Source organism: Bos indicus x Bos taurus, chromosome 11 (assembly GCF_003369695.1).
Source record: "Bos indicus x Bos taurus breed Angus x Brahman F1 hybrid chromosome 11, Bos_hybrid_MaternalHap_v2.0, whole genome shotgun sequence".
In the NCBI taxonomy this organism is placed as follows: domain Eukaryota; kingdom Metazoa; phylum Chordata; class Mammalia; order Artiodactyla; family Bovidae; genus Bos; species Bos indicus x Bos taurus.
Window position 1 is genome coordinate 87008763 of NC_040086.1, and position 27123 is coordinate 87035885.

The window sequence follows — 27123 nt, forward strand, 5'->3', positions numbered from 1 at the left end:
CTCCACTAGCTTTCTTTGTAGTGATGCTTTCTAAGGCCCACTTGACTTCACATTCCAGGATATCTGGCTCTAGGTGAGTGATCACACCATCGTGATTATCTTGGATGTGAAGATCTTTTTTGTACAGTTCTTCTGTGTATTCTTGCCACCTCTTCTTAATATCTTCTGCTTCTGTTAGGTCCATACCATTTCTGCCCTTTACTGAGCCCAGCTTTGCATGAAATGTTCCCTTGGTATCTCTAATTTTCTTGAAGAGATCTCTAGTCTTTCCCATTCTGTTGTTTTCCTCTATATCTTTGCATTGATCGCTGAGAAAGTCTTTCTTCTCTCTTCTTGCTATTCTTTGGAACTCTGCGTTCAGATGCTTATATCTTTCCTTTTCTCTATTGCTTTTCGATTCTCTTTTCACAGCTATTTGTAAGGCCTCCCCAGACAACCATTTTGCTTTTTTGCATTTCTTTTCCATGGGGATGGTCTTGATCCCTGTCTCCTGTACAATGTCATGAACCTCCGTCCATAGTTCATCAGGCACTCTATCAGATGTAGGCCCTTAAATTCTATTTCTCACTTCCACTGTATAATCATAAGGGATTTGATTTAGATCATACCTAAATGGTCTAGTGGTTTTCCCTACTTTCTTCGATTTAAGTCTGAATTTGGCAATTAGGAGTTCATGATCTGAGCCACAGTCAGCTCCCGGTCTTGTTTTTGCTGACTGTATAGAGCTTCTTCATCTTTGGCTGCAAAGAATATAATCAATCTGATTTCGGTGTTGACCATCTGGTGATATACATGTGTAGAGTCTTCTCTTGTGTCGTTGGAAGAGGGTGTTTGCTATGACCAGTGTGTTCTCTTGGCAAAACTCTATTAGCCTTTGCCTTGCTTCATTCCATATTCCGAGGCCAAATTTGCCTGTTACTCCAGGTGTTTCTTGACTTCCTACTTTTGCATTCCAGTTCTCTATAATGAAAAGGACATCTTTTTTGGGTGTTAGTTCTAAAAGGTCTTGTAGGTCTTTGTAGAACCGTTCAAGTTCAGCTTCTTCAGCGTTACTGGTTGGGGCATAGACTTGGATTACTGTGATATTGAATGGTTTGCCTTGGAGACGAACAGAGATCATTCTGTCGTTTTCGAGATTGCATCCAAGTACTGCATTTCGGATTCTTTTGTTGACCATGATGGCTACTCCATTTCTTTTAAAGGATTCCTGCCTGCAGTAGAGATAATGGTCATCTGAGTTAAATTCACCCATTCCAGTCCATTTTAGTTTGCTGATTCCTAGAATGTGGATGTTCACTCTTGCCATCTCCTGTTTGACCACTTCCAATTTGCCTTGATTCATGGACCTAACATTCCAGGTTCCTATGCAATATTGCTGTTTACAGCATCAGACCTTGCTTCTGTCACCAGTCACATCCACAACTGGATATTGTTTTTGCTTTGGCTCCATCCTTTCATTCTTTCTGGAGTTATTTCTCCACTGATCTCCTGTAGCATATTGGGCACCTACCGACCTGGGCAGTTCCTCTTTCAGTATCCTATCATTTTGCCTTTTCATACTGTTCATGGGGTTCTCAAGGCAAGAATACTGAAGTGGTTTGCCATTCCCTTCTCCAGTGGACCACATTCTATCAGACCTCTCCACCATGACCCGCCCGTCTTGGGTGGCCCCACACAGCATGGCTTAGTTTCATTGAGTTAGACAAGGCTGTGGTCCTAGTGTGATTAGATTGACAAGTTTTCTGTGATTATGGTTTCAGTGTGTCTGCCCTCTGATGCCCTCTTGCAACACCTACTGTCTTACTTGGGTTTCTTACCTTGGATGTGGGGTATCTCTTCACGGCTGCTCCAGCAAAGCGCAGCCGCTGCTCCTTACCTTGGACGAAGGGTATCTCCTCACCACCGCCCCTCCTGACCTTGAATGTGGAGTAGCTCCTCTCGGCCATGATAGTGACTTTCAAATCTGTCAGGTATTTATATTCCATTGGGTACATTTAAACCTAACAGCTTTAATTTTAAATGCTAGTATCTACACTATGCTGGAAATTTCATCCTTTGCCATTGCTTAAGATTTCTGCTTTATTGACTATGCCAAAGCCTTTGACTATGGATCACAATAAACTGTGGAAAATTCTGAAAGAGATGGGAATACCAGAACACCTGATCTGCCTCTTGAGAAATCTGTATGCAGGTCAGGAAGCAACAGTTAGAACTGGACATGGAACAACAGACTGGTTCCAAATAGGAAAAGGAGTTCGTCAAGGCTGTATATTGTCACCCCGCTTATTTGACTTCTATGCAGAGTACATCATGAGAAACGCTGAACTGGAAGAAACACAAGCTGGAATCAAGATTGCCGGGAGAAATATCAATCACCTCAGATATGCAGATGACACCACCCTTATGGCAGAAAGTAAAGAGGAACTAAAAAGCCTCTTGATGAAAGTGAAAGTGGAGAGTGAAAAAGTTGGCTTAAAGCTCAACATTCAGAAAACGAAGATCATGGCATCTGGTCCCACCACTTCATGGGAAATAGATGGGGAAACAGTGGAAACTGTCAGACTTTATTTTTCTGGGCTCCAAAATCACTACAGATGGTGACTGCAGCCATGAAATTAAAAGACGCTTACTCCTTGGAAGGAAAGTTATGACCAACCTAGGTAGCATATTCAAAAGCAGAGACATTACTTTGCCAACAAAGGTTCGTCTAGTCAAGGCTATGGTTTTTCCTATGGTCATGTATGGATGTGAGAGTTGGACTGTGAAGAAGGCTGAGCACCGAAGAATTGATGCTTTTGAGCTGTGGTGTTAGAGAAGACTCTTGAGAGTCCCTTGGACTGCAAGGAGATCCAACCAGTCCATTCTGAAGGAGATCAGCCCTGGGATTTCTTTGGAAGGAATGATGCTGAAGCTGAAACTCCAGTACTTTGGCCACCTCATGCAAAGAGTTGACTCATTGGAAAAGACTCTGATGCTGGGAGGGATTGGGGGCAGGAGGAGAAGGGGACAACAGAGGATGAGATGGCTGGATGGCATCACTGACTTGATGGATATGAGTCTGGGTGAACTCTGGGAGTTGGTGATGGACAGGGAGGCCTGGCGTGCTGCGATTCATGGGGTTGCAAAGAGTCGGACACGACTGAGCAACTGATCTGATCTGATGATTTAAAAATGTACATATGTTTTAAAAAAATTCTTTTGGGGATGAGTATAAAAGTTTGAAGATAGCTGGCTCAGACTTCTGGTTCTATCCAGTGCATCCCTCTTAAGCTGTTCTTCTGGCTCTTTATCTCCCCCATGTGGTGCTCTTGTATCTTAACTATATGGACAATTTATAAATTTAAGATAAACCTCAAACTGGAAAGTATAATTTGGGTCCTGATTTGTGAATGGGAAAAATTACTGGAAAGTTTGACTATCTGAAAATCTAGGACTTCTGGATATGAATAAGAAAATCAATCAGGAATTTTACTATTTTAAAATGGCATTTATTAAACTGTTAAGTACTGTGATCTAGGCACAGTACAGGAGCTGGGGTAGGAGACAATGCTATCTAGGATCTGTTAAAGTTATAAGCTGGAAAAGACTATCTGGATGCTCAGAAAATATATTCTTACTGTACAAAGAACTGTACCCAACTCATTTTATATGGTATTCATCTTTTAAAAATTATGTACAATTGGCAGAGGTGTACCTCTGCTTTACTTTTTGATTAGGTATGTTATCAGTGTGTATGTTTAATGAAGGCATTTTCCACCTCAGATGATCACACCAGATTTAGTTATGCCAAAAATGCACAAAACTTGTTACTATGGATAATAACTGTTGGGAAAAGCTGCTGAGATTTTACGGAGGCATGTCGCAGTGAACCTAAATTTAAACCACAGTATGAGTATCTTAAGGCCAAGCCTTAAGACTTGGCCAGACAGGAATAACACTCCATTTCTAACATTTTACCATTTCATATGATGCTTTTGAACTGTGGTGTTGGAGAAGACTCTTGAGTCCCTTGGACTGCAAGGAGATACAACCAGTCCATTCTGAAGGAGATCAGTCCTGGGTGTTCTTTGGAAGGAATGATGCTAAAGCTGAAACTCGCGTACTTTGGCCACCTCATGCAAAGAGTTGACTCATTGGAAAAGACTCTGATGCTGGGAGGAATTGGGGGCAGGAGGAAAAGGGGACGACAGAGAATGAGATGGCTGGATGGCATCACCGACTCGATGGATGTGAGTCTGAGTGAACTCCGGGAGTTGGTGATGGACAGGGAGGCCTGGTGTGCTGCGATTCATGGGGTCTCAAAGAGTCGGAGACGACTGAGCGACTGAACTGAAGTGAATGGAGAAAAGGCTGTATTTCCCATTCTTACGTGGAAAATGTATTATGTCCTACTCGTATAAACATTAGTTGAACCAAAACAGCAATTCACATCCAACGTTGTTAGAATGTTTTATTAAGTACCATGAACACTCAACTAGAGCTAAAATGATGCAAAGGATTTGCAAAACAAAACACAAACTGTCTTGGCAAATCTCCAATCTAAGTAAAAAGTGGCCACCAAGTTGAATTTCAAGAAGTTAGCTGGACGATTCTAGAACCTAACCTGTACAGGCAGAGGGGTTAGGTCCAACGTATATTTTCTGGAACTCTTTGTACACCTTCTACGTACAGCGGGGCGAAAGAGAAACTGCATTAAGGAAGCACCTGTTTATTTCCGTCTTGACAAAAAAAAAAAAAGCCTTTCTCCTTAAAACGGACGGAGGCCTAAGACACCCGGCTGGTCCGACGCGGGGCCCGGAAAGCCAAGCTGCACCCCGTTTGAAACTGGGAAGCTGATCTCGCAGAAGTTGGCGCGGGGACGGCCGCGGGGGGCCTCCCGCTCCCTGGAGTTGTCCTTCGTTCCCTCCAGCACTTCGCTACTGGGTCATCACCCCTAGCACACCCGGCCAGGGGCTCCTCGTCCGCTCTGGACCCCAGGGTTCTACAACTCGCTTAGTGAAAAGGGTGAAAGGGGAAGTCACTCAGTCTTCGCGACCTCACGGACTACAGTCCCGCCAGGCTCCTCTGTCCATGGGATTCTCCAGGCTAGAATACTGGAGTGGGTAGCCATTGCCTTCTCCAGGGGAATCTTCCCGACCCAGGGATCGAACCCGAGTCTCTCTCATGGCAGGCGGATTCTGAGCCACCAGGGAAAACAGGGATCCTATCCAGATGGACTTCCCTGGTGGCTCAGACCGTAAAGCGTCTGCCTGCAACCCGGGGAGACCCGGGTTCCATCTCCGGGTCGCGAAGATTGCCCTGGAGAAGGAAACGGCAACCCATTTCAATATTCTTGCCTGGAAAATCCCATGGACGGAGGCGCCTGGAGCACTACAGCCCATCGAGTCGCAAAGAGTCGGACACAACCGAAAGCGGACGGCCATCGCTTTCAGACGCGGTGGGACCGAGGGACGCGGCCGGACGCACCTCTGCGGGCCCATTCGTGAGGGACCCCGTCCCTGGCGGAGGTCATCCGGGGACAGAGAGGCGGCCCCACTGGGTCGAGTCAGGACGTCGCACTGCGCGTCACAGGCGGCGCCGGCGGAACCCTCGACGGGACTGGGTGGGGGTGGCAAGACTGCGGCGCGCCGGCGCGGAGCGGAGCAAGCGCGGGCCTCCCGACATGCCGCGCGTGACGCCGGGCTTCCGGCTGTGGGCGGTGCGGGGGTCGGCGGCGGCCGGAAGCAGGCTGCGCCAGCCTCTGGGAGCTCTGCCTGCACTTCCTGGGGGCCTCTAGCCGGGCTCTGGAGTCTTCCGGTAGGCGGCGCGGGAGGAATAAGCAGCTTGAAGGGCCGGCCGGGGCGGATCCCCTCGTCTCCCAATGTGAGCGGCGTCCCGAGCCCCCTCTTCAGGCGAAGGCTGCCCCCTAGAGAGGTGGAGCCGGTGGCCGGGCCGGGACCATGAGGCACCGTGTCCTCTTGCTCACCAGCTTGGTTCATCTGGTGCTGGCGCCGCGACCTCCTGACGAGCGGGAATCCCCGCGGCGATTCGGTAAGGACCCAGAGGAGTTGGCTCCGGGTGCCTGGGACGCGCAGTTTTTGGGGGGAAGAGCAGGCGAGCGGGATCTCTCAGGTGTTTGGGGGCAGGGTGTTGGACGACGGTGGCGCGTCCCGAAGTTTTCGGTGTAGGAAGGGGGTGTGGCTCTCGGAGTCAGGGAAGGAGAGGAGCTGGGCTTGTCTTTCTGAATGGGAAAGGGGTCCTGGGGTGGGGTGGGGGGCCTCCTGTTAGTGACTGAGGACCTGGGAGCGGTCTGCTCCTCGAGTTTGTGTTTGGGCGTGTGTTCCGGAAAGCGGTAAGGCAGGGAGTGGTGACGGCTCGTCTTCGGAGAGGGAGATGCGGTCCCGGTCCTGCCCCGCTAACAAACAAAGCTACATTTTGTTCTTAGCAAAGGCAGGATTCTGGAGGAGGATAGGAAGGCCCAGAGCTCCCCATCTCTTCCACGGCTCTGAGGAAGCGAACTAGATTTTCTGCCTAGGAGGTCCTTAGGCTGTAATCTGGTTGGAAGGCGGTGACTGGGGAACTCTTCTTGGAGTTGCGTTTTGCAAACATCTTAACATCGTGTGTGTAGTTATTTAAAATGTAGCTGCTTGTTGGAGATTCTTAAACCTGCTAGGTCAGTTCGTGATGCCGTTTACTTTGAACGCCTTCCTTGTCATTTTAAACAAAAATGATCAGGGACCCCCAATTTGATCAGTTTTGAGGCTAGAAGTAGAGGGTTATTTAGATTTTCTGAAGAGCTTGGATTTTAAAGGACTAACATTGAGAGATGTGAAATTTGGTGGAAGTTAGTGAAAACTTACAGTGACCGTTAGGGTTCTCTGTTAAAAGTTAACATGTAAGAGAGTTTGGTTAATTAGTAATAAAGTATGAAACTGTATTTTCCCACTGTGAGAAGCTGTAGCCTCGGTGATTTTTCATGGTTGTTTTGGTCTCCAAATCTCACCATGATGCCTTAATATTGTGCAGAGTGAGACACTATGTAGATTTTTTTATGGCCAGTAAAAAATTTGCATTACTTTATCTGGCAATCTTTTTTTCTTATTAAATGGACAAAAACCGTAATTGATGGAAAGTATTAAAGGTGTTGTGTTCTCACTTGAACTACTGCTTTGTGGTTATCTCAAATTGAAAATGAGTTGCAGGTGATTGATTAGTTTAATAACCGGCTAGGGAGAACCTGGTAGGAAGTGCTGAGATGTGGTAACTTAATACAGATTGAAGGAAAATGGTAAATTGGGGTGGTCAGAATGGAGGAAGAGGGTAAGGATCCACTCATAAGGATGAAAAAAAAAAGTGAAAGTTGCTTAGTTGTGTCAGATTCTTTGCAACGCCATTGAGTAGTCCGTGGAATTCTCCAGGCCAGAATACTGGAGTGGGTAGCCTTTCCCGTCTCCAGGGGTCTTCCCAACCCAGGTCTGTCCTGCATTGCAGGAAGATTCTTTACTAGCTGAGCTACCAGAGAAGCCCTAATATTAAAAAAAGAAGAAGAAGAAAATATAGATAGTGCAGGTATTATATTCATTCCTAGGATTTGTGCTACTTAAAAGTTTCCCACTTGTGAACAAGAGGAATAACAAAACTGAAATACAAATATTTGTACCACTAATACAACTTTCAGTTTTGTTATCATTCTCTTGTTCACAAGTGGGAATCTTTAAGTAGCACGAATCCTAGGAATGCACATAGTACCTGCACTATCTATATTTTCTTCTAAGAAAACCTTGCTTTTCTAGGTCTATTCTCAGGAACAGTCACAAATCTTAAGGGTTTGTTTGTTCGTTTGTTTTTGTTTTTTGACCATGTGTTTTTATTGGCAAAGTGCAGACAGTTGGTGCCAGAAAAATGCACAGACTTAGCCATTTATTCACTGCATGTTTGAAGAACGCATACTGTATGCAGGTTATATGTGTGACATTGAAAGTGTAATGATCAGACAAATCCATCTTCAAAAGGCTTTTGGTTTAGTGGAATAGAGAGATCTAAGCAGAAAATGCTAGAAGAGTATGAAGGAGACTGTTAGAAGACATTATGGTGGGGAATTATTTTCATCAGGTGGTATTGAAACTAGCTGGGGAAGGCTAGTGAAGGCTCCCTGAAGGAGGTGATGATATTGAGCCCGGCTGTAAGGTTAAGTAGCTGAAAAGAGAAAACAAGGACATTCCTGATGGAGGCATTTAGTGTTAGAATTGAAATGAAACTTGGAGATCATGTCTAGTTTTTTAAATAAAGTGGCAGGAAAGATGAGTCTCAAGAAAAGTGTAGTGACCGGTCAGGTTCATACCATTAGTGATAAATATATGCCAATAAATACATGCCTTGTGGGTATTTTTTCTTTTGAAAAATGTTTGTGTGTGTGTGTGTATGTGTTTGATGGCTTTGAATGTAATTTGTTGCTTAACTCTGCCCTAGCATTTAGATTGAATTGGTCAAGGCCAATGAGTAATTTCATAGTTAAAGAATGTGGTTTATTGTTTAACAGCCTTCTTATCCTATAAATGTTAGCATGTATAACCACAGTACTAAATATTGATTAGGGGTTTGACAACATTTTCTGAAGAATACATATATATATAATAGAATCCTGGCTTTTGGAGTACTGCATAGACCGTGGAAAATGATTTCAGTTGAACTGTTACGAATTGCATAATTTAGGAAATTTATGAGTCATGTGAGCCTAGTCATGGTATCTTGTTGAGGTTGCAGCTGGGGTATATAAGTCTCACTTTGATTTCAAAAGTTTACCCTGTGTAACATTTAATAAAAGAGAATATAGTGGGTGGAAAGAAAAAAATACTGTCACAGATGAGGGGTGAAAGTTTGTATCTGAAACGTGTACCCTGAGGTAATTGGTGTGAGGATTCTCCACTTTGCAGTGCTCATTTCTCATTATTGATGGCATCATTCTGCTCAATATTTTGACATCTGACTTCCTTTTTTGATGTAAGTTTTGCTTACAGGATGGATTCTATTGAAACTGAAACACTTGCCCACCCCACTTTACTTGAAGAGAAATGTAATACAGCTTTGCTGTGTACTAGTGAAAGAGATAAACTATTTCTAAAATAGAACAAAGAGTTAAGCAGAGAGCCAGGATGGGGAAACTGGAGAATTCCTTTTGGCCCTCGTGGGGTTTTCCAGAACATTAAGTGTAGGTGTCTTTCAAGGCCCAGTTGGCTGAATATCAGATACTTCACTGTTTTGTATTTGTGAGAGGTGGTGAGTGTTTTCTGTTGGAAGTATAATTTGAAGAAAGTCAGAAGATTGGGAGGGAGGGAGGAAAGGACAGGAAAAGTCTTCACAGGGAAACCTTCATAGAGGTTGGGGAAGGACATGGCAACCCACTCCAGTATGCTTGCCTGGAAAATCCCATGGACGGAGAAGCCTGGTAGGCTACACTCTCCATGGGGTTGCAAAGAGTTGGAGATGACTGAGCGACTTCACTTTCACTTTCATAGAGGTAGCGAGGTGAAATGAAGTGTGTTCTTATATGTCCCTTAGTCCTAAAGTGAGCCAAGGAGCCAGGTATTCCTTCCCTACGTCCCTCGTGGTTCCCCCCGCCCCGCCCGCCTTTTAATAAGAGTTGTTGTTGTTCAGTTGCTAAGTTGTGTCTGACTTTTTGTAACCCCAGGAACTGCATGCAGCACACTAGGTTTTCCTGTCCTTAACTATCTCCCAGAGTTTGCTCAAGCTCAGTGTCCATTGAGTTGATGATGTCATCCAACCATCTCATCCTCTGTTGCCCCCTTCTCTTCTTGCCCTCGTTTCTAGCATCAGGGTCTTTTCCTGTGAGTTGGCTCTTCACATCAGGTGGCCAGAGCATTGGAGCTTCAGTATCAGTCCTTCCAGTGAATATTCAGGGTAGATCTCCTTGAGAATTGACTGGTTTGATCTCCTTGCAGTCTATGGGACTCTGAAGAGTCTTCTCCAACATCACAGTTCAAAAGTATCAATTCTTCAGTGCTCAGCCTCCTTTTGGTCCAACTCTCACATCCATACACGACTACTGGAGAAATCATAGCTTTGACTAGCCGGACCTTTGTTGGCAAAATGATGTCTCTGCTTTTTAATACTCTGTCTAGGTTTGTCATAGCTTTTCTTCCAAGAAGCAAGCGTCTTTTAATTTCATGGCTGCAGTCATCATCCACAGTGATTTTGGAACCCAAGAAAATAAAATCTGCCACTGTTTTCCACTTTTTCCCCATCTGTTTACCATGAAGTGATGAGACCAGATGTCATGATTTTAGAATAAGAGTTGTAAGCTTTGACCATCTCATCTGCTACCCTGGTTTCACTTACCATTTGACTGTTCTGATAACTACCAAATATAGATCTCTGACCTAGGCTTATTCTCTGAAGCTCCACTCTCATGTATCCATCTGAGTATTCACAGATACTTCAAATGTCCACTTATTTCAGATGTCCAGAATTTCTTATCTATTTGATTAGAAGAATGTAAATAGGAGACAAGATTTAATCCAGGAATAGGCAGCAATGTTGCAAACTGTGGAAGTAACCTCATTTCTTAACATGAATTTGCATCCATTTCAGCTGCAGAGCCTTATGGATCAGTCCAGGGTTTTTTCAAGGTTCCCTTAGGCAGGGGCTTTTCTGGTAGCTCAGACAGTAAAGAATCCAAGTACAATGCGGGAGACCTGGGTTTGGGAATACCCTGGATTGGGAAGATCCCCTGGGGAAGGGAATGGCTGCCCACTCACAGTATTCTTGCCTGGAGAATCCCATGGACCTGGAGCCTGTGGGGTCACAAAGAGTCGAATAGGACTGAGCAACTAAACACACGTTGAGCTAGGCTTACTTTCCCCTTGGCTCAGTTTCCCTGTGACTGGTTTTGCTGGAGAGTCTTGGCCCAGGTTTAGTCCCAGCCCAGTTGAAGGGCTCTTGATAAGGAGTTATTTGAGGCAGCTCACCCTTCATCCCCGCTAAGTGGTATAAACCCATAAAATGAAGTTTTTAGTTTCCAGTCTTTGGGGCCCACTGCCTCGCAGACAGCCCAGTTCTTCTTTTCTTATCCCATAGTCCCAAGGAGGGATTCTCCCATGCCTAGGGCTCGTTGGAAAGTGACCAGGCCTTTCCCTTGTCCTGCATATTTGGAGGAGCACTGAAGAGCAGTCACGTCTCCTGTGTTTTCTGCACAAGCGAAATACACACTTGACTGCAGCGCTGGCTTTACCTTTCCCACTTGTGCGAGAAGTGGGGACATGACTCTGGTTGTGTCTTTTGGAGGAACTGTTCATTCTGTGCGGCAGAGTCGTGGAGAGTGAGCAGAGTGCTCCAACAGCGCTGCATGACAACCGTAAGCTGAATTCCAGGAAGATGCCCTTGATTGCAAAAAGAAAAGAGAAATCAAGTAAAAAGTTCACAGATGTTTCCAGATTCTTCTAACACTTCATTGTTTAAAAATAAATTTAATAAGAGACAGACTTAGAAAATGAACTTTATGGTTGCCAGGGGGAAGGGATAGTTAGGGACTTTGGGAAGGTTTTCTACACACTGCTATACTTAAAATGAATAACCAACAAAGACCTATTGTGTTGCACATGGAACTCTGTTCATTTTTATATGCCAGCCTGGATGGGAGGGGGGTTTGGGGGAGAACGGATACATGTATATGTGTGGCTGAGTCCCCTTGCTGTTAACCTGACTACCACAACATTGTTAATCAGCTATACCCCAAAACAAAATGTCTGGTGTTAAAAAAATTTTTTTTTTTTTTTCTTTCGAAAATCAGTTTTACTTTAAAAACTTGACTTTGGACATGATGAATGATATAAGGGTATATTTTATGTCATTGTACCAAAGTCAGTGGCCATAAAAGCATATCCTGAAGATACAACAATTCAGGTTTGAGGGAAAGGTGGAAGGTTTATCAAACCCATGGGCCACTCCATTTCTGGATCCAGAAAGCTGGTTTGTTGCGGACCTTAAGGTGCAGCTTTCTCTGTATTATTTGAGAACATGAAGAAAGTATCAGCTGTTTTTTATCACTGATATTGATTTTGAACATCATAGACTAACAAATTTACTCTTTTCCTGCCTAAAATCACTGAATTTTCAGTGATGCAACTGCAAACATATGACGACTTAATTCAAAAAAGTTCTATGTAAATGAATAATTGCAGACTGTATATAAAGGAACACGATGTAGTATAGAACTTCAGAATCTTTCAGCATCCACTTGTCCCCTTATGTCAACCTGTTAAAAACAAAATTCAGCCAAGTAAATTTGAAGATCTAATTGGCTTGGCGAGGCACTTTATGCATTGGCAGCATGTCTGCCAGCAGCTGGAAGGGTTCTCTGAGGGTCTGGACCAAATGGAAGCTTTGGATAGGAAGAAGGATGGGACACGGGTGCTGTGAGTGAAAGAATTTTAGGCCAAGACATCATCTTTTTAGGGGGGAAGGGAACTGGCAAGGATTTTATCATGTGGAATATCTCTTCTTTCTCTGTGGGATGAAGGGGCCCATTTGACGCATTACCTCCTTCGTGCTGACCAGGCAATTCCAAACTTGTTGCTTAAGATTACTTTTCTGGTGAAGATTGAAACTACAGTTAGGTTAGGTATTAAGCCTGATTTGGTATCATAGGCTTGTGTTTTCTTTTTAACAAATCCCTTCCCCAAACCTGCTCCCAGTTGTGTTTTCTTTTTTGTAATATCAGTGTATATGGTGCCACTGTCTACCCAGATATCCAAGTGAGAAGCTTGAGGGTCAGCTAGTGATCTCTACCCAAATTGCTCAGCAGCTTACTAGCTGATTTCCCAGACTGCAGGTTTGTCCTCCTCTAGCCCGTTCAGGGTTTCCCTGGTGGCTCAGGGAATCTGAATCTCAGGGAATTAAAGAATATGCCTGCAACGTGGGAGACCTGGTTCCATCCATGGGTTGGGAAGATCCCCTGGAGAAGGGAAAGACTACCCACTCCAGTGTTCTGGCCTGGAGAATTCGATGGACGGTACAGTCCATGGGTTTGCAAAGAGTCACTGCAGTTGTTTTTGAACCCAGGTTCATGTGCCTGACGCACAGTGAGGCCCAACAAATGGAAATGTCTGAGTTTGAAGCTGAAAAAGGTTTATTGATTGGGAGGGCACCAGTGGAGAAGATGGGAGATGTAGGCTTGTCTCAGATCCATCTTCTTGGCTGCCCGTGGTTTTTAAAGGTAACGTTTGGGGTGAGTGTTGCAGGGAGCATGACCTTTCGATTGGTAGGTGGTGAGGCAACGGGGTGGTGTTTCCTGAGTCTTGATCTTCAGCCTTCTGGTTCCAACCAGTCGGGTCTGCGTTCTGGTGGTCAGCTTGTCGTCACCATCCTCCCCCGGGGAAGGGGGAGGTGTCCTAGTTCCTGCAGAACAACTCAGGGGTTTGTGTCATTTTGTTCTGTATATCCCTGGAGGAGGAACTCGGACTCTATTGTTTCTTGACTGCTTTTTCTTTGTTTCTGCAGTCCCTTACTTCTCTAATTAGTAATTGACTGAATCTGCCGTTTGGAACTCAGGGAATGCTTGGGAGGCTAAAGCCTTTTCTACAAATAAGCAGCAGGAGACAGAAAGGCTTTTGTACCTGGGAGGGTCCTGCTTGGTTTCAGTCCTAAGTTTTGGATAGAGAGGTTAAGTTTTGGATAGAGAGGTTGATCATAAGCTCAGCAAGAGAACTTTGTTTTAGAGGATTTGGTTTCACAGTCAGGATGAAATTTCCAATTGATACCTGTTGCCCTTGTCCAAAGTCCTGCGTCCTTAATTCAGTTCCCTGACCAGACCTCTGCCTGCCTCTCCAGCCTCCCCCCTGTTCATATTCTCCCTGCCAATCTGCCCTCCAGCCTCCCTGACTTGCTTTCAGGTCTCTGAGTGTATGATGTTCTGTATTTCTTGTGGACCTCAGCATAGATATGCCCTCACTGAGAACCCTGTCCTTTTCTTCTCTTGGCCGCCTCCTCATCCTTTTGGTTTTAACTTCAGTGCTGTTCTCTGGGGAAGCATCCATGGCTTGCCACACAGGTCATGCTCCCTCTGTGTCCTTCTATAACTTCTTGCAGTTTCCTCTCCCTAGACTTGTGAAGTACTTTATCTTTTTTTTGGGGGGCGGGGGAGGGGGGCGGGTATCATGCTGTTTCTCCCAAAGTCACAATATTGGAAATACATCTTCTTTCTCTCCATTAATATCCCTAGTGCTTGGAAGGTGGGAGGTTTTCAGTAAAGTATTTGTTGAGTAAATGAGTAGGTCGGGTCTGGTGGAAAGGGGAGGAGTACATGCAGGATGTGTTTGTAAGAAAGGGGTGGGGGTGGAAGACCTTAAAAAGGAGTGAGAGTCAGATCCCTAAGGAGGACTAGGCAGAAGAGGCCAAGTGAGGGAAACTAACATGTGGCAGCGGAGAGCTGAGAGGTTTGGGAGGAGATCCTAAATGATGCAGTACTCTTGAATAGCGCACTGTATTGTGGAGTAACAGGCAAATTTGGCTTTGGAATACCGAATGAAGCAGGGCAAAGGCTAATAGAGTTTTGCCAAGCAAATGCACTGGTCATAGCAAACACCCTCTTCCAACAACACAAGAGAAGACTCTACACATGGACATCTCCAGATGGTCAACACCGAAATCAGATTGATTATATTCTTTGCAGCCAAAGATGGAGAAGCTCTATGCAGTCAGCAAAAACAAGACCGGGAGCTGACTGTGGCTCAGATCATGAACTCCTTATTGCCAAAATCAGACTTAAATTGAAGAAAGTAGGGAAAACCACTAGACCATTCAGGTATGATCTAAATCAAATCCCTTATGATTATACAGTGGAAGTGAGAAATAGAATTTAAGGGCCTAGATCTGATAGATAGAGTGCCTGATGAACTATGGACTGAGGTTCGTGACATTGTACAGAAGACAGGGATCAAGACCATCCCCATGGAAAAGAAATGCAAAAAAGCAAAATGGCTGTCTGGGGAGGCGTTAACAAATAGCTGTGAAAAGAAGAGAAAAGCAATAGAGAAAAGGAAAGATATAAGCATCTGAATGCAGAGTTCCAAAGAATAGCAAGAAGAGAGAAGAAAGCCTTTCTCAGCGATCAATGCAAAGAAACTGAGGAAACCAACAGAATGGGAAAGACTAGAAATCTCTTCAAGAAAATTAGAGATACCAAGGGAACATTTCATGCAAAGCTGGGCTCAGTAAGGGACAGAAATGGTATGGACCTAACAGAAGCAGAAGATATTAAAAAGAGGTGGCAAGAATACACAGAAGAACTGTACAAAAAAAGATCTTCACATCTAAGATCACGATGGTGTGATCACTCACCTAGAGCCAGACACCTTGGAATGTGAAGTCAAGTGGGCCTTAGAAAATATCACTACGAAGAAAGCTAGTGGAGGTGATGGAATTCCAGTTGAGCTATTTCACATCCTGAAAGATGATGCCGTGAAAGTGTTGCACTCAATATGCCAGCAAATTTGGAAGACTCAGTAGTGGCCACAGGACTGGAAAAGGTCCGTTTTCATTCCAATCCCAAAGAAAGGCAATGCCAAAGAATGCTCACACTACCGCACAATTGCATTCATCTCACATGCTAGTAAAGTAATGCTCAAAATTCTCCAAGCCAGGCTTCAGCAATATGTGACCCGTGAACTTCCAGATGTTCAAGCTGGTTTTAGAAAAAGCAGAGAAACCAGATGTTCAAGCTGGTTTTAGAAAAGGCAGAGGAACCAGAGATCAAATTGCCAACATCCGCTGGATGATGGAAAAAGCAAGAGAGTTCCAGAAAAACATCTATTTCTGCTTTATTGACTGTGCCAAAGCCTTTGACTGTGTGGATCACAATAAACTGTGGAAAATTCTTCAAGAGATGGGAATACCAGACCACCTGACCTGCCTCTTGAGAAACCTGTGTGCAGGTCAGGAAGTAACAGTTAGAACTGGACATAGAACAACAGACTGGCTCCAAATAGCAAAAGGAGTACATCAAGGCTGTATATTGTCAGACTGCTTATTTAACTTCTATGCAGAGTACATCATGAGAAACACTGGGCTGGAAGAAGCACAAGCTGGAATCAAGATTGCCGGGAGAAATATCAATAACCTCAGATATGCAGATGTCACCACCCTTATGGCAGAAAGTGAAGAGGAACTAAAAAGCCTCTTGATGAAAGTGAAAGACAAGAGTGAAAAAGTTGGCTTCGTGGCAAATAGATGGGGAAACAGTGGAAACAGTGTCAGACTTTATTTTGGGGGGCTCCAAAATCATTGCAGATGGTGATTGCAGCCATGAAATTAAAAGACGCTTACTCCTTGGAAGGAAAGTTATGACCAACCTAGATAGCATATTCAAAAGCAGAGATATTACTTTGCCAACAAAGGTCCGTCTAGTTAAGGCTATGGTTTTTCCAGTAGCCATGTATGGATGTGAGAATTGGACTGTGAAGAAAGCTGAGTACCGAAGAATTGATGCTTTTGAACTGTGGTGTTGGAGAAGACTCTTGAGAGTCCCTTGGACTGCAAGGAGATCCAACCAGTCCATTCTACAGGAGATCAGTCCTGGGTGTTCTTTGGAAGGACTGATGCTAAAGCTGAAACCCCAGTACTTTGGCCACCTCATGCAAAGAGTTGACTCATTGGAAAAGACTCTGATGCTGGGAGGGATTGGGGGCAGGAGGAGACGGGGACGACAGAGGATGAGATGGCTGGATGGCATCACCGCCTCAGTGGACGTGAGTCTGAGTGAACTCCGGGAGATGGTGATGGACGGGGAGGCCCGGCATGCTGCGATTCATGGGGCTGCAAAGAGTCGGACACGACTGAGCTACTGAACTGAACTGAACTGAGTCCCTAAGTCATGTCTGACTCTCTTCGACTCCATGGACCGTATCCCGCCAGGCTCCTCTGTCCTTGGAATTTTCCAGGCACAAATGCTGGAGTGGGTTGTCATTTCCTTCTCCAGGGGATCCTCCTGTTCAAATCTAAGTCTCCTGCATTGGCAGACAGATTCTTTACCACTGAGCCATCAGGGAAGCCCAGTATACTGTATTACTACAGTATAAAGTATATGCTGTACTCTTTTAAATAGTGTCTTTTTCCAGTTTTTGTTTGTAGCAGCTGAAATGAGAAAAGCTCGGTTGTTCAGGGTGATTGCTGGAGCAACTTGTAGGAAGCGAGGAAAGTGTTCTCATGTGCACAGTGCTGGGCAGCCGTTGAGTTTCTGAAAGAGAGAACATGAAGGTGACCTGAGCTGATAAGATCGTTCTCTTAGCATTGTCTGGTATTGACTGTCGTAAACTCTACCACAGGAAGTTACGTGTTTTATATTTAAGTTTTTGGAGATTTTTGGATTTGGATGGGGGAAATAGAAATTCTTTTGAAAAAGCTATGGAAAATTGGATCACCAGAAGTTGGTGAAGTGCAGTGAAATACTGAGCATCTGAGAGGTTACTGCTTGCATAAGAGCAGGAGCTCAAGAGTGCAGGACAAGAGGCGTCTGCTGTCTGTCTGTAATGGCTGCAGGCTGTCTGGTTTGAGATCTCTAGTTAAAAAGAGGGTAAATTACAGTGGAAACATATTAGTTAAGTACTTTAACATGCTTTAGCTAATTCCCTTTTAAAAGTGCTTATTATAGAAAAATACCTAAAGATAACCAGTGATGTTACTATCTTGCTCTTATTTTTTTCCTAGCCCTATTTTTGTACATAGTTAAGGTCATGCAATATGAATAGATTTTAAAATCTACCTTTGTTTGTTTAATATTATAGCATAAGTATTTTCTTATGTTCTTAAAATCTGTTATTGACAGCTTTTAAATGGTTGCAGATTTCTTTTCTTTGTCATTAGGAAGTGCTGTCACTTGTCTGTTTGCCAGGTACTTAGTTTGTTTCCAGTTTTTTGTTCTTAAAACTAACCAAGACTGAACAGTGAACATCTTTGCGCTTGAAGATTTTTCCCTTCACTTTGAGTTGTTCCTTAGTTGCCTAGTTCAGTGGTTCTCAGACTGGAGTGAACGTCAGCATCACCTGGAAGGCACCTTAAGCACCTTAATTCTGGGCCCTTTGCCTAGAATTTCCGATTGTGGAGAACTGAGGAGAAAACAGATTCCCAGGTGGTACTGGTTGTGGGAGCACACTCTGAGAACAACTAGCCTGTATCGTTGACAATAAAACTATAGTATTCCAGTCAGTAGGAGTGATTATGATCTTGAGTGAAGCTCAGTCCATGTACCAACCTGTATCAAGGAAGTTGAAGGGCTAAAGGATTGTGTCAGCATCTCAGCATTGAGAATTTGTGCATTTTGGGAACGTGGGAACGCTGTTTTGTTCAGGGTTCTGTGCCAGGTGTTGTGAGGTAAGGATACTGTGATTTTAAAACAGAGCTCACTTTTGGCCGTCTTACAGTCTATTTGTGAGGTAAGACAAATATAACTCAAAGATGCAGAAGAGAGGTGTAAACAAAAGGCTGCAGAATTCAGAGGGAGGCAGAATCGTGTTTGATTGACACATCAGAAAGGAGGCGGCCAAGAAGTGGAGGGTCCAGGAAGAGCTAGGCTATTTTTAAAGTTTCAAAGTTGAAATCAATAAAGGTCGAGGTTTTCAGCCAGACAGGACCCAGTTCAAATCCTTGTACTGTGCTGTGTTAGCTCTGCGATACTCTTCTCTCTGAATCTGTTTCTTCATGTGTAAGGTAGGGAAATATCCGAAGGATGTTTGTGAAGATAACGTGAAATGCCTAGTATGGAGTCTTGTAGGAGACAAAACACTCAAATTGTTGAATAAATGACAAGCTTCTTGAAGGTTTTTCATTGTGCCTGTAAGCATTATAATTAGCAAGGTCAAGTCACCAGTAACCATCCATTGGCATAAAGGAGATCTACGCCTTCTGAAACAGCTTTCCTCTGGAATAAAATTAAAAGGCAAATTTTTGTTAACAAAAAATGGGTGGTACCCAATGAGTGTGAAATTTGCTACCCCTTTAATCTTGAGTTAGAGCCTTGAATGGACTTTGATTAAATCTCCTTTGCCTACATAGCAGTGTGCCTCCGCAGGTTTGCTTGAATACCATGTGAGAGGGAGGCGTTTTCCCTTCTTCGGCCACTCTGGACACTGGCCCTCCCTGCTGTCTGCCTCTGCTCCCCTACTCATGCCCACAGCACTGGCGTGGGTGTTTTTGAGTGTTGTCTGTCTCTCCCACTGCTGTAGGCAAGGACTTTGCTCGTTGAATGCTGTATCTTAGCCCTTAGACCAGTGGTTGGCTCATAGTGAATGAATGGATGAAAGAACCAGTTGAGGGTATTTAGGAGAAGAGGATGGAGAAAAGTATAGGGTAGATTCTTTTAAAAATGGTTTTGTGAGCATTTTTAACTGCAGCAGCAACAGACTTGTATTTTAAGCTCCTGCTGCTCTATTTTGAGGACATTCTAAGTCCACTGGAATGATTTTGAATACCGTTGCTTCTGCAGTGATAGTTGTTGAGAGGAAAGGAAACATCGGCTCAAGTATTTTTAGACAGTTTTTACAGAGACTTAAGTCACTGAAAGTGTGTTCCAGAAACCTTCCTGACTGTGGGAGAGACAGCAGAGTTGCTGTTGATAAAGTGGCTTCCACCTACAGTGTTTACAGGAACTTTCAGGCTTGTTCTGCCTTTGTGGCAGTGCAGCTTTGCTTTTCTTGGGTTCCAAGTCAGTCTGGTGAAAAAGTGTTAGATTTCTTTTCTTAGGGATTCGTTTGGTCTTAGCACTGCACTTCTTGGTGTCCCGTGGGGTGCTTTTCTGCGTCTGTTGAGGGCACAGTGATAGAGATATCACCACTGTTTTGCTTTCTAATTTGGAATATGTTTTTTTCTATAAAAGATTTGCTTTTCCAGTTTGGTTTGCCCAGACCACTGGTACATTTGTTGCTCATTGTTACTTTACATCAAGTGGTAAGGAATTGATGTTGCCCAGGTGGGCAGTGGGCAGGTCATGTAGGCAGCCTTGTTCTTAGAAATTCTGAACATATAGCCATAAATGCCTTGAATTTAGAAGTTGGTTCATTGCATACTGTGATACTCTCTGAGGTATTAAAATTATCAGGACATGGACATGGACTCACGTTCATGTGTCCCAGGTCTCTTTCCAGAGCCCACTCGTTTGACCTGGGAACCCGAAAGGCTCACATCTCTACTGGCTTCCTGTTTCTCAAGTCTCTTCTGTCTGCACCCCTCCCTTCTTTCTCATGCCGTTTGTTTCCTGGAAAAATTGGGTCATTTGTTTTGCAGGAATGGAACATTCTGGGTGTGGCTGGTGACTTCCTAAGGTGGTTATTTAATTTGGCAACCTCTAATCCCTTTTTGTCTTAAAAACTGTAAGTTTGCTCTTAATTAGATTCAGGGGTGTGTGTGTGTGTGTGTGTGTGTTTGATAAGAATACTTTGATACTGCTGGGACATTACATCAGGAAGAGTTTGTTGTTTGACTCTCATTTCAATGATACTACAATTGATTCGTAGGTTTCAGTGTTAATAATCTTTTTACCTTTATTTCAGAAAAGCTTGATTCTTTGCTCTCAGACTACGATATCCTCTCCTTATCCAATATCCAGCAGCACTCTGTGAGAAAAAGGGAGCTGCAGGCCTCGACACACTTAGAAACACTACTGACTTTTTCAGCCTTGAAAAGGTAATTTCAAGTATTCATAAAATAATGTTGGGGCAGTGGGGTACTTGGTTTGGTAAAAGCAGAAAAATTGGAGTGTCTAATTAAATCTTAGAAAGTTACATTGTAAAGATTTGTGATTAGTATAATTATAGTCTGTCCTGCTTCTTGTAATAATGTATTGCTTATTCTAAAATTCATACTAATGACTATTTTTTAAAAATTAAATGTGTTTTCCAAAAGTGTTAATGATGGTTGTTTATTATTGTTTAATGATGGTATAATTTATTTTTTGGAATTTTGACAAAGAATTTTAATTAATTGAATGGTTGTAATACTTTGGTGCTGCTTTAGAATTGTCAGCCTTATACTGAGTACTGTCTTCATTTTATATATGAAGACACTGAGCTTTAGAGATAAAGGATTTATTTAGCTCACAGCCTAGTGGTGAGCTGGGTCTACAATTCAGTGCTCTCTCCTCATTGAATTGCTCTTATGTCATAGCATACATGGATAGATGTGTGGTCTATTTGGTCATTAATTTTAATATCTCATGTTTTGCAGATGTAAATTTGTTAGATAATTACAGGCCTCTTTCCAAAGTCTTTTTAGAGTTTTATTCATATCAAAAAACAAACATCAGGGGGATATAAATGGGCTGACTTTTTCTTTATACATGGGATAGGCCTTCTCCAACAAGTATTTTAAACTAATATATGTACCTAGCTTTAAAAAAAACTACAGAGGGGTGTCCCTGATAGTCCAGTGGTTAATACTCCAGGCCTCCACTGCAGGGGTGAGGGTTCAGTCCCTGGTGGGGGAACTAAGATCTCTTAGGGCTTGGGGCCCCCACTCCCTAAAAATCCAGACAGCAAGTATAAGAGGTTTTTACTTCTAATTCTGTTACACTTCCCAGACCCAGCAAGTTTCCTTATAAACTTCCAAAAGATTTTAATGAGTATTTTTTGCATATAGATCTGTATATGTGTAGGTGATATGGATAGCATAGATTTACCTCATTTTTAACAGCTGCATAAATATTCCTGTTTTTAGTACCTTGCAGATGGATATTGTTTAGTCAAAGTGATTTTCCCCCCTGTATAACAAACAGTGCTCCAGGGAATATCTTTATAAATACACTTTGTCTAGGTATCCTTTTAGAATACATTCCTAAAAGATGAATTACTGTATTGGGTCAGGAGTGTACATGTTATAAGTGCTTATTGATGTTGCCATGTTTATGTGCTTCAAGTTGAGATGCATTCTTTCTTTAGGCATTTTAAATTATACCTGACATCAAGTACTGAACGCTTTTCCAAAAATTTCAAAGTCGTGGTGGTAGATGGGAAAGATGAAAGGGAGTACCCCGTCAAATGGCAGGACTTCTTTAGCGGACATGTGGTTGGTGAGTAGGTGTTCATTTGTGTATGGACAGAGGAGCCTGGAGGGCTACAGTCCGTGGGGTCACAAGGAGTCGGACATGACTGAGTGACTAACACTGCTACCACTGCTGGGAGGTTGGGTGTCCAGATTAAACTAGAGTTGTAGTTTCTTTTTTGAGGGGAGGAGAATGGGGTGGCAAAGAAGTTCTATTGTTTGTCTCTTTTATTTGAGCTTTGTAAATCTGGAAACAGAAGCATGCAAACAGGAGGAAATGGATATTATCCAGCATGTCATTACTGATTGGGTATTTTGATCGTACAGTAGAGTTCCTCTTAAGTCATAGGAATTTAACCTCCTTTTGTCTCCAGGGAAGGACTGTAGACTTCCCTTACGAGATTGTAAACAAGGAAGATGGGATCATAGATCAATTATTTTACCTTTTATCATGTATTTATTTAATAAATTATATTAAACAAGCAATTGCAGTTTACTTCTGGAAAATTTTTCTGCAATAAGAAAAAAAAATGGCCCTAAAATACTCAAAAAGTATAGTTCCAAACCTGTATATTCTAGATCATGTTTTCTGCCTCCTCTGTCTTACCCCAGAGTAGGTAAAGTTATTCCAGAAGAAAATTTGTACTTTCTTTTGTTTTGTAACACACTCTAGATAATTCTCATAGGAGACCTGAGGGAAAGAGGCCAGTTTCAGATGACTAGAGTTGAGATTCCTCCTCGGGAGTGAGAATACCCACCCACTTTCTGGGCCTGTCTTCCTTAGATCTCCATGGTGCCTGGGCGCATTACACACTGTAGAAGGGTGTGGTTGATTTTTATCGACAGTAGTGCATAGTTTTTTTGGCTTAAATTTTTTAAAATAATGGCTATTTTTTTTTTTTTTTAAGGTGAGCCTGACTCTAGGGTTCTGGCACACATTGGAGATGATGATATTACAATAAGAATCAACACAGATGGGGCAGAATATAATATAGAGGTAAGTCTGCTTGTCAATTTTTTTTCAAGGAGCATATGTCTCTTATTTTTAGAAAGCCATTTCACAGTTGTTTCAGGAAGAAAAAGGTCTTTAATTACACTTCTTTTTTCCTTGTATTTAAATTTTATTTTTTTAAGACCAGAAAAATAGATGAAAAACTTTTAAAAAACTTATCTAAGATACTGTCATAGGACGCACTCTGTATTTTTAAGTACAACAATTGAGAGAAAGTCACATGTGGGATGGATAATAGAAGAGGAAACTTTCTTTCCCTCCTCTTTTCTTTATTCTTTCTCTTAATAATCTCCAAAAGGTAAAGCTTCTCAAAGATGAAAGGGAAATCTCTTTCCTAGATGCTCTAGAAGTACGTGGTCAATAAAAGATGACAGTTCATAGTCTGAGAAGTTAAAAGATGAAGCTATAGGACACTCAGGCTCTGACCACTCTTTCATTGAAACCCTAGCAGTTGAAACCAAGCCCAAAGGAGCCACGTTTGTGTGAGACACATCACTGCATGTCAGATACCGGTCCAGAAAACAAACCGTTTGCTTCTGATTTGTGGATTGAAGTGTTTTCTGCGTCTCGAGAGAATACTCTGGAACATGAACACATGTTCTCTGAGGTTGCCACAGAAGGGAAACAGCTGGAGAATTCCACAGGGGAATTTTATGGGCCAGGCTTAGAAGTGGCCTGCGTCACTTCTGCCCACGTTCCAGAACTCTTGTCTCTGATCTGCCTACAGAAGAGGCTGGAAAAGCTAACCTCCTGTGCTCAGAAAGATAAACAGTGGGGGGAGTGTTTCAGAGCATTGTTTCTGCCACAATGCACATGTTTGCTTATTTCCTTAAGATCATCTTTTCTTAGTCCAAAAACGTGTGCATTTAGGACCCAAGTTGGTGATGGTGGTTAGTCAGTTAGTTGTGTCTGACTCTTTTGACCCCCTGGACTGTAGCCTGCCAGGCTCCTCTATCCATGAGATTTCTCAGGCAGGAATACTGGAGTGGGTTGCCATTTCCTTCTCCAGGGGATCTTCTGACCGAGGGCTTGAACCCATGTCTCCTGCATCACAGGTGGTCTCCTGAATTGCAGGAGGATTCTTTATTGTTGAGCCACCAGGGAAGCCCTAACATCCAAGTTAAATTTTCTCAGATTCCTCACTTTTCCAAATAATTCCCTTTGGGACAGTTAGGAATTCTGTTTTTATTCATTCGTCTCTGTTTCACCAAGTACAAAAATGATCATAATTAACATTTTCCTGTGAAATGGTCACTTAAAAGTAAACTCATCAGGTTTGTTGAAGGACTTTAGCATGAGATTAGTGATTTTTAAAGTGATCAAGTGGTTTATTACTCACTTAGAAGTTCGCTGTCTGCTTCCCACCCCCAACTCTGCCAGCTCTAGGAAATCACTAATCTATTCTCTGTCTGTTTATATTTGTCTTTTTGTTTCCTTAGATTTGCTTGGTCAACCCATATAAATGGAATCACACAACATGTGATCTTTTGGTGTCTGGCTACTTTCATTTAGAATGTTTTTGATGTTCATTCATCTTATAGCATGTGTCAAGTACACCATTTCTCTTTATTGCCAAATAATATTCCATTGTTTGGATATACCACATTTTGTTTATTGATTCATCAGTTGGGTATTTGCATCGTGTCTACTATTTGGCTGTTATGACTAATCCTGCTATGAACATTTTTGAACAGGTTTTTATGTGAGCTTATGTTTTCATTGCTCTTGGGTATGTAATATACTAGGAATGGAATTGTTGGGTCATATGGTAACTCCCTTTTTAACTTTTTATGAAACTGCTGCACTGTTTTCCATAGTGACCGCAGTTTACATCCTCAGCATTTTACATTTATTGCATTCTGTATTTCATATTCCATTCTCATGAGCAGTAGATGAGGGTTTCTCCACCTCCTTGCCAATTGTTGTTACATGTCTTACTTGTTGTTGTATGTCTTTTTGATTACAGCTATTGTAGTGGATATGGTGTCCTTCAGTTTTTGATTTTCATTTCCATGATGGATATGGAGACACCAGATGCACAGATACACAGACGTAGCATCTTTTTTTGTATGAGCTGTCTAATTCTGATGAGACCAGTGTCCTTACAGAGAAGAACTTGGTCTTGACTAGTCAGTTTACTTAACCTGGAAATGAATGTTACTGATATCTAAAAATAGGCAAAGAATGGTATAAGAATTTAATAGTTAAGCATTTTTATATTTTCCATCTCAGTTATATTTGTTTTCTATTTTAGCCGCTTTGGAGACTAATTAATGATACTAAAGACAAAAGAATGTTAGTTTATAAATCTGAAGATATCAAGAATGTTTCACGTTTGCAGTCTCCAAAAGTGTGTGGTTATATAAAGGCGAATAATGAAGAGTTGCTTCCAAAAGGCCTGGTAGACAGCGAGCCACCTGATGGTAAGATGAAAAACATACATTTCAAATAAAAAGCAAGCATAACAGCTGTCTTCAGTAGGGGTGGTTATTAGTTGATTTAAAAGAAAAAAGAACCATGATTATCAAGTAACTATAGTATTAATTTTGGCTTAAAAATAGTTTTGTTCAGGAGAGATCAGGTATGTTCAGGGTGGTATGGCTATAGACAGGAAACAATATTGTTCAGAAATTTCTTAAGTTACATTTTTTTTGCCTGTAATAATTGAAAACACTAGAAAAAAGATTGGGGAAAGGGGAAATTGAATAATCTGAGGAAAAACATTTTCATTAGCAGGTATTTAGAAATGACAGAATAGTACGGTGAAAAAACAATCTTCAGATACGTTTATAAGCAATCAGTTGGTAGCAAGAGGGGTATGTTTTGTCTAAAAGAAGATTAGCAGCCCTGGGACAGATGAATTTAGAGTGTTTTAAAGATCGTCTACCCATTTATTGCTGTTTTATTTAAAGATCAAGTTTTTTTAGAAAGATGGTAACGATAACCCTGTATGCGAGACAGCAAAAGAGACACAGATGTGTAGAACAGTCTTTTGGACTCTGTGGGAGAGGGAGAGGGTGGGTTGATTTGGGAGAATGGCATTAAAACATGTATAATATCATATATGAAACGAATTGCCAGTCCAGGTTCAATGCATGATACAGGATGCTTGGGGCTGGTGCACTGGGATGACCCAGAGGGATGGTACAGGGAGGGAGGTGGGAGGGGGGTTCAGGATGGGGACACGTGTACACCCATGGTGGACTCATGTTGATATATGGCAAAACCAATACAATATTGTAAAGTAATTAACCTCCAATTAAAAAAAAAAAGATCAAGTTTTATTTTGTTTTTAAATTTTTTTCTGGCCATGCCAAGTGGCCTGTGGGATCCTAATTCTCTGCCTAGGGCTCAAACCTGCACCTGCCACAGTGGGAGCGCGGAGTCTTAACCGCTGCGCTGCCAGGGAAGTCCCTCGCTAGTTTTCTAATGTCGGAGTATCTGGATATTTTTGCTGTTACTTTAGTTAATTTGTAGACTTCTTCTAGAAAAAAATGACACCTCCATAGTCGAGCAGTAGATAGGTGGTTATTGTATTCTGTGAAGTACTTTTACACTTTTCCTTGTTTTTGAATTCTACACTTTTTTTAAACTTTTTTATTATTACTGTTTTTTTGGCGGCACCACAAGGCATTCGGGATCTTAGTTCCTCAGCCAGGGACTGATCCTGCGCCCTTACAGTGGCAGTGCGGAGTCTTCACCACTGGAATGCCAGGGAAGTCCCTTGAATTCTACAGTTTGAAAACCTCATCCTTAATTTTCACTTTTCTTTCTCCAAATTTTCTTGTTCAAATATTGTTAAGGATACTGAGCTCAAATAATATTTGTTTTCAAAAATATGCTAGATTTAAAAATTTGCTATAAAAAAACTCCTTGTTTTGGTGAATTTTGATTTAATAGTGCATCCAAATTCATATTAGAGCTTGTTCATCGAGTGAAGAGACGAGCTGACCCTAATCCCTTGAAGAACACGTGTAAATTATTGGTGGTAGCAGATCATCGCTTTTACAAATACATGGGCAGAGGGGAAGAGAGTACAACTACCAACTACTTGGTGAGTATTTGAAATTGGAGGATGTAATGGGCAGAAA

The 27123-nt window shown here is 42.5% G+C and overlaps 1 protein-coding gene across 1 annotated transcript in view; it reads left to right on the plus strand.

Annotated features, from left to right (window-relative positions):
* The first annotated feature begins 5699 nt into the window (after positions 1-5699).
* Positions 5700-27123, plus strand: part of ADAM17 (ADAM metallopeptidase domain 17) — a 44501-nt gene continuing 23077 nt past the window's right edge. The window contains exons 1-6 of the mRNA XM_027556105.1: positions 5700-6030; positions 20535-20667; positions 21918-22048; positions 22929-23017; positions 25287-25455; positions 26953-27086. Of these exons, the coding sequence (XP_027411906.1) occupies positions 5940-6030; positions 20535-20667; positions 21918-22048; positions 22929-23017; positions 25287-25455; positions 26953-27086 (747 nt within the window). The 5' untranslated portion in view covers positions 5700-5939. The remainder of the gene's footprint in view (positions 6031-20534; positions 20668-21917; positions 22049-22928; positions 23018-25286; positions 25456-26952; positions 27087-27123) is intronic.